General features: G+C 44.3%; 1 protein-coding gene across 1 annotated transcript in view; it reads right to left on the bottom strand.

Annotated features, from left to right (window-relative positions):
- Nucleotides 1-1,289: 1,289 nt before the first annotated feature.
- The window catches only part of KCMF1 (potassium channel modulatory factor 1), a 116,293-nt gene continuing 109,573 nt past the window's right edge, over nt 1,290-8,009 (bottom strand). The window contains exons 6-7 of the mRNA XM_036750965.1: nt 6,851-7,133; nt 1,290-2,438 (exon numbers count right to left, since the gene is read on the bottom strand). Coding sequence (XP_036606860.1) covers nt 2,177-2,438; nt 6,851-7,133 — 545 coding nt within the window. The 3' untranslated portion in view covers nt 1,290-2,176. The remainder of the gene's footprint in view (nt 2,439-6,850; nt 7,134-8,009) is intronic.

Raw genomic sequence — 8,009 nt, 5'->3', positions numbered from 1 at the left:
GGATAGACAGGGGATGAAATATTTGTAAAATCTTTCATCGTGTCACCTTTGGATATTCTGAAATGTTAAACCAGCATCGAGACTGTCCTCAACAGATCTGCGCATTGGCCTCCAATGTGCAAAAAGAATATTTTCCAAGAAATTCTGAGGAAAAGGAGCGAGTGTTACTCATTTCTCCTTTGCACCCCCCCCCCCCCCAAGGAGTGAATTCACACAAAACCAAGATTGCTCCGTTTAGGATGAAGGGGCTGAGAGTCCCAATTTGAAATCCTAGAGTGGAGCAGTCAGGATACTTCACCAACACCAAAGAAATCCAACTGAACAACAGTCTTGAAAATGCTTTATTGAACTGTGTGTCTTATCGTAATGTGCAGAAGATGTGTTTGAAAAGACTACAGCTTGAAAATTGGTTTTGAAAATCCTCAACAATCAATAAAAAAATCCCTACTGGGGTTAACTGCTCGGAGAACCAGAAGCCTAGTGTAAAATTTTTCCCTTAAAACATTTCTCAATGCAGAGACTAAAGAAAACAAACCTATTATTATGTGGAAACCATTGGAATCTGAAGCTTCTTTAGGAAGATGAAAAGGAAACCAATCTTTTTTTTTTTTGACACGTGGGATGACCTTTTTTTGGTTACGTTAGATTAACATACACGTCACAGTTCTCTTAAGAACACCAGTGGGTATTCAAGTCTGTAATTTAATTCTAAAATGTTTGAGTCATTACAGAAATGGAAGGACACAGAAAAAGAAGGCAAGTAAAGAACGCCGAGAGAAGGAGAGCAAGGGAGAGAGAAAAGGGCACTGAAAAGACATGATTGTGGGGAAGCCTAGTTGGAAATTTCTCAGAAGCTGTGCGAACTCTGTTTAATGTCCTAAAGTTACATCCAAAACAATTCCCTCCCCATCCCAGCCAAGCCCACCACCCCATCCCAGCTGCTGTCCCTGCCTCTGGTAAATTATGAAAGTCTATGAACAAAAAAATCCCAGCTGTACATTTTTCCTTTTTTTTTTTTTTTACATAGAGGATTAATAATATAGGCATGTAGGTGGCATGATTCAATTAAAAGGCTTTTACTTTTTATGCCAGAAAACCCCAATAAATAAAAGGTGCTAAAGTGAGCATTAAGAATTCAGTTGTAATATACTGACAAAGTCTGGGGAAGTCACATCCTCAAGCTCCCCTGGTACTGACAAGTCTTCGCAAACTAGAAGCAAATACATAAATAACTAAAAATATGATTGAGAAGGTGAGGCTGTTAAAAAACTAAGACAATATAATCCAGGTTAACTTTGTTGAACAGTGAATAAATGAATTCATCTACACCTGAATAAAACATGTTTAACAATTGAAAAATTTGAAACCACAAAAAAGTAAAAACTTTAAACAGATATGAACAGGATTTGATTTGGAGGGCACACAGACGCCCCTGCAGCAGATTTCGACAGTAGCTCTACTGTGGTGTCTTCTCGGATGCATTAAAGAGGCTGAACTCCACATGGGCAGCCAAGGAGCGCAGTCCCCCAGGGCAAGGGGCTTCGCCCTGCAAAGGGCCCACTCCGCTGCACAGCTGGCGTCACGTGCTCGAGGCACAGAAAGGAAGGGGGTGATTCAGTCAGATGTTAGGACATTATTCAAAAGCTACTTCATGGCTACAAACAGCTAGCGCACACTCACTCTTGGGTCATGTAACCTTTGAATAATGTTGGGGAAAGCTTTGGGTCTCATATAGTTTTACTCCTTGTATTTAAGTTTTTAAATGACAAGGTCACTAAAACTCATGCACGCTGCAAAAAACCTCATGCAGTAGTTAAGGTAAACCATCCAAGCAGTTTTTATTCATTAATATTCATAAATACACACAGCAGCTTCATTAGAGATTTCAATTTTCCTCTTCAGTTTGAATGTGGAGTATTAGGAGCCTTTTGCATGTCAAGGTACAGGAAGCAGGATCACCCCTGCACTGCTACCTACATTTACCTGCTAGAAGTCAAAATTAGTTAAGTGGAAATGATTATCATATATATTTTTTCTCTCTTCCTTTTGAATGTACACAATGTAACAAGAGTGACAGACCTGAAATTACAATCACCAAAACAAACCCAAGATAGTTGTTGTCCACTTTCATTGGCAAATACAGCACAGAGGACACTGTCTGCGAATTGGGGTGTCATCAAAGAGGAGGTGGTGGAGGCTCATTCCCTTTATTACTCTCTTTTAAATTTAGGTTTTCTAAAGCAACATCTAAAGGCATAATATCTACACAGCCCATAGCACCAAAATCGGCAATTTCCCCCCGTTCATCCTCATCTGAGGAGGAACTTTCTTCACGCATCAAAGTGGACAGTAGAAGCTCTTGGACAAACAGGCTACGGTCTGCCCGCTCACTTTCCATCGACTGACGCTCTGTTTCGGACATCTTAGGATCATTTAACCTGGAGGACAGCAAAGAAAACAGAATCAGTCAAAGTTGGCTGATGATGGGCTATGCACAAAGGCCCTAAGAGGGAGGCCAGGAGGCAGCGCTACGCCTGTGTCCCTCTGCCAAAAGCTGGTGATGTCGGTGCAGCTCAGGGGCATTTGTAAAAAGAAACGATTCTCTGCCAAATTTGTTCTGGCATGGGCAGATGGTTCTTTTCTTTGGTATGATGGAGATCTGTGCTATACTAAGGTAAAACTTGGTTTAAAAGCAGGGTTCACATGATAAAAGAATAGACAGCCTGAAGCTGAAACGTATGGCCTGTTCCGATTTCCAGCCATGAGAACCCCCCCATACCCCATGTGTTGGACAGGTCCTCAGAGGCCAGACTGAGGACAAGCTGCTCGAGCAGCTCCTCCCAAGCGCACAAGCTTCTTCCAGGAAGGCTGGACGCCTGCTGTCTGAGGACAAGACTAGAGAAGGTCAGAGGCCCCTCAGAAGGCTGACCACAGGTCGATGGTGTTCTTAACCACAGCAACTTTTAGAAACCACCCTCCTCCAACTGTGCCCTTGTCAGGAGTGCCCACACACTGAGAAACCTTAGGACTCATAAGTACTACAAAGAAACACTCCCTGGATCTTGCTTCTTCATTGTCAAACAGAAAGTATAAATTAACTTACTTCCCTCCTATGCTGAGAAAGACGTACATGTACTTAGCATGGCTCCATAAGAAATTAGGCCATGAAAAAGCAAACATGTTTTTATAGAAAGCTGGATTTGCAGGAATAGCACCTGGCGATTGAAAGGCTAGTGAGAAATATCCTCCATGAGACGTGATTTAAATGTAATTAAATATCTGGGGAAAAGAGGCTTAGTGGAGTCATATTCCCCACAAACATCTTTTTTCTGACCCGTTTGTTTCCTCAATCCGGCTAGCAGCTTCTGTGGGGGTGTAAGATCCACCCACAGCCAGCACCCAGAAAGCTGCTGGCATGCTGGGAAAGCACAGGTTCTTTTGATCTGCTTTAATAAGGAAAGCAAGGTTAAAGGGGTTGACAGGCTCACTTTAATTCAGAATACAAATATCAGTCACTTAGTACAGGGGAGAAGGCCAGCACCCTGAACTTCAGAGCAACATACAAACAAATTACAAATATCAACAGACAGACCCAATACAATTCATAGTTACCAACATCTAGGTTCAGCCTGGGAGCTCAGAACAACTGGCCCAGAGTCACGAGTGCCACCACTGCTGTGGGTAAGAGAGCTCCAAAGAACAAACAGCCAACCCCTGGTTTTTATATCTTTTTCAGCATCAGGGGTGAGTCACACATGCGACTCGCCCACGTGACCTAGAATCGTCACAGACTTAAACCCATGTGGTCTAAAAGCCTCTGCTCTCCCGGACATGTAAACTAGGCACTCCCTGGAGTTAGCCCCACCTTAGTTGCCAATCCACACCCACTAAGGTTTTACACCTAACAGGGGTTTGGACCTGGGGCTTAGCACCTAGTAAGGCTCAATAAATTACTCAAAGAGAATAAAAGCCAAACTATTCAAGGGCACTTGTTGAACTAAGTGCTAATGAGCCCATTTTGATTACCAACACACTCCAACACACCCGTTTCACCCATTTCTTTTCTCTGCCACTAAAAAACCAACTTTAAATATTTGAAGACGCCTCTTTCCTCACAGGTGGAGCGGGGCAAGCCAAAGGTTGCCTCTCCCAGGTTTCTTGCTAGGAGCTGAGAGCCGCCACCTCTTAGTCTGGGACCAGACTTCAGTTTTGGCTCCAAAGAAACAAAGGGAAAGATGTGGAATGGGGACTGGAAATGGGCCCAATGGGGAAAGTGCAGCGGGGAAACAGGGAGGAAGCGGCAGGACAGAGATTTTCCCACCAAACAATCCTGATGTATCCCCGGAAGAACAAAGAGCAGCTTTTGTTTCCAAGGTTCTTTTAGCAACTGAAAGCAATTGGTGCACAGACCCAGGAGAACAGAGCCGGGCAGCTGGGGCAGCAGGACACTGGGCTCCTGGAGTCAGAGCAGAGAAGAACTCCTCATCTTGTCTGGAATGAGAAAGCCAGGTAAGATAAGGCTCTAGAGAATGGACTTCAGGGGGCCCAGAGATTCTGCAGGTAATTTCTTTGTGATAAGAATGCAAATCAGAAGGAACTGATAGAAGTGATGAATCATATGATGGCAAGATGGTGCCTAGTGAGGTGAGCTGTAAATTTTCACTAAAAAACAAAAAAAGTGTCCAAAGCCTAAATAAAGCTGAGATCTTTAGCCTGAAGAAAAAGATTTTCCCTGTCCCTCTTGGGACAAGAGTGAAATGGCTAGTAGGGTAGGTGAAGGTGTACTAAATTTACTTTCTTAGTAAAAGGCCAATCTGAATTAACCGGGGTAGGCTGGCCTTTCTTCGGAAAACTGTCCAGGGTTTGCTGAATCTATGGACAAAGCTAGTGCCTGGAAAGGCTGTTCCTAGGAACAGGCCTGGGAAAGGGCTTGCCATAGTCCACAGCCATGCTACATTTGGAATGTGGAGCTAACTGCACGCTCCCTGACAGGATCAGCAAAACCCCTGCCCCTGTGAAGGCCAGGAGTGAAGAAGTGAGGTCAGAAAAACCACACTACATCTGAGGCCTGACCCACCAAATGGCCAGTGTCTATTCTGACGCCTGAAGACGTGCTTGCCCTGGCAGTTTTGGTTTCCCTTGTCCTCGTGGTGAAGGAGGTGAAGGAACAAATGTGGTATTATTTGTGGGCACCTGACTAAAAGGCCAAGCCCTATCTAAGCCTGAGGCCCATGTTCCCAATGTTGTTCTGGGTAATTTCTATCATCTCTCCTAGATAGTGGCAAAAGCCTGTGGTAAACCATATACTAAAGGTGATTAATAATGAGCCCAATTAAAAAACTTTTTAAGTAGTGGAAATCATAGTAGGAATACTATTAAGGCACACTGGATCTTAAGAATATGCGCTCACCTCCTTGGGCAAAGTAATTCCATATTTCAGAGGATACCAAATCTGCTGCTGGGCAGGAGAGTGAAGTCAAGGACCCTGGTGAAGAAGCTCCATCTTTAGACCAGAGCATCCCAGGTGAACACACACCTGAGGGAGGAACCCTGAGACAGGGTCCCAAAAGGCACAATGAGCTCTGTCTTGGGAGATAACAAGCCTACCATGTGAAGAAATGCAGCCATGTCTGAGGAGTGGCAGCTGTCACTTGGGACCCTCCATAAACTGAGGGTTTATCTGAGAAAAGAAATCTAAGCAGAGCTTCAGGTTTGGTGAATGAACCAAGGTCTACTGCTTCCCTTTAGAGGAGAACAGGACACATGGAATAAGCTGACACTATTACTGGGAAGATGACCCAAGCTTTAAGCTCATGACAGATGTTCTTACTTTCCCGATTCACTTTCCCAATTTATATTCTGCCTTTCTCCATTTTCTGAAGAGGCTCAGTTTTCTGTGGGTTTAAGCTCTGTTAAAACAAAATAAACCCACAGCTCATCATTTCATTTTCTTCCCTTTTCTGTATCCTTCTGAAAGTCACATACTCCAATGGTTGTGTGACTTGAGTCCAGAAGGGAGGCCATTCCCTAGCGGCCATGCAAAACTAGCTTCAGCTGCAGGTGAGACTGGCTGGGTTTTTGGCCAGCACTTGCACATACTGACCCTGTAGCCAGTTATTTAACCATGCTGACATGCTAAGGCCCAGCTGTGCAGGACCTACATTCTAAGTGTCTTTGATAGCAGAGAAGGTCTGTAACATCCATGTCCCTTTTAATAACTTCTTAGCAGTATGAAAGCGATTTGAATTCTGTCCACAACTTTGCCTAATATGACCTGTATATGTACTATCATGAAAGGCAAGCTTTTTGGACAATAAAATTACACCCAGATTAGATGAAGTGACACAGAAAAATGCTTTCAAAATAAGTACCTGGCCAACCCTACTTTAAGGGCGCAGCATGGAACGGTAAAAGGGACACTGGGTTGGTAAGGTAGAAGATCTCGATCAGTGAAATCTGCAACAACCCCTCAGAGCCTCGCCTCTAAAATGGGACCATAATACGCATACAATCTACTCGGGTATTTGAAGGAATCAGTGTGATCATTATAATAATGGTAATGACTACGGTGTACATGAAGGGCTTTGGAAACTCCGCAGCATTTCTGAAAGGGAAGTTCCATTCACCATCAGAGTGGTCCAATCCACAGGGAACGGGTCCTAACTGTCGAAGACAACTGAGCAAAACATCAGACATGGAACTCAGCCTTAGGAGCTGTGGGCTTCCCAACTGATATGAACATAAGGCTTTAACATTCAGATGGAGGGGGAAGGCAAAGTTGACTTAAGATGAATTCTCCAATACTCAATGTCTAAACCAAGCCCCAGGAGAACAGCAAAGAGCCAGCTACCTCGTAAGCAGGAACTGGGAGTTCTGCATGGTCTGCTGACTGTTCTCCGTGTTTGTCGTGTTGGTTGTTGCTGTCGACTGTGTGATTGTAGTGGTGACGCTGCTGGCGTTGGTGCGCCGGGTCGCGTTCCGGGCGGTCTCCAGCTGTTGCCGTGCTGCCTGTGCGTGCTGTCGTTCTAGCTGCAGCTGCATCTGCAGCTGCTGTAACTGAGAAGCTGAGGGGCCAGAAGAATTGAGCTGTCCTCCTGCAGAACGTCTCACTCCCGATAACTGAGATAAGAGCTCTGCCAACAGAAATGGAGAAAGGCTGTAATCCAGTCGGCCTAAATAGGCACAAAGTAAATGCACCATAACTGGGAGAAAAATCACCATAAAACATGTCAGCACCAAACCCAAAGATGCCTGAATAAAGGCCCCCTGGTAATTCGAAGCCAAGGATGCCCTGTGTCAATGACTCATCGCTCTGATTATTCAGGGCAGACATTACATTGAACAGAGGCTTCCTCTCATTACTCAGCACTTCTGGGCTGTTATCCCATACCTCTAAGTGATCTAGACTCAGGGGATATTTAAGAAGAATGGTTTAGAACAGCAGCTCTCAGTCTGTGGATCACAGTCCCACAGTTCCAGTCTGTGGAACACCTAATAGGGCATGGCTCTGGAGTTAGCACCTCCCCTTAGCCAGCCCCACCTTGGGCCCCACCCCAGTCACCAATCCACACCCACATAGGTTCCACACCTAATAGGGGTTTGGGCCTGGGGCTTAGCACCTAGTAAGGATTACTCAAAGAAAACAAAGGCCATTTTGCTTACCAACACACTCCACCCCTTGTTATAGGATACATAATCTAATCAGCCATGTATCCTAGAACATACATTGACCCATTGTACATTGTGATCCAATTACGCAGGAAACTAAAACATCATTCACAACAAACCAAAACATATCATTCAGTGACATTCCCAAATATTTGTTTACAACACAAACATGACCCACCCCTAGGTTCCAGCAAGACAATCTCTTCAATCGATCATCCCTAAAACACTTGTTTCACAATTCAAATGTCCACCCCTAGATCTTTGTATCCATTACATAGGAAAGGGGTGTCAATAATACCATAATAATAAAACAATACAGCAAGGATAATACAAAATAAGTA

The sequence above is a fragment of the Trichosurus vulpecula genome, chromosome 3 (assembly GCF_011100635.1).
Source record: "Trichosurus vulpecula isolate mTriVul1 chromosome 3, mTriVul1.pri, whole genome shotgun sequence".
Classification (NCBI taxonomy): domain Eukaryota; kingdom Metazoa; phylum Chordata; class Mammalia; order Diprotodontia; family Phalangeridae; genus Trichosurus; species Trichosurus vulpecula.
Note: the sequence above shows the minus strand (reverse complement) of the source record. Positions and strands in the feature narration are given on the sequence as shown.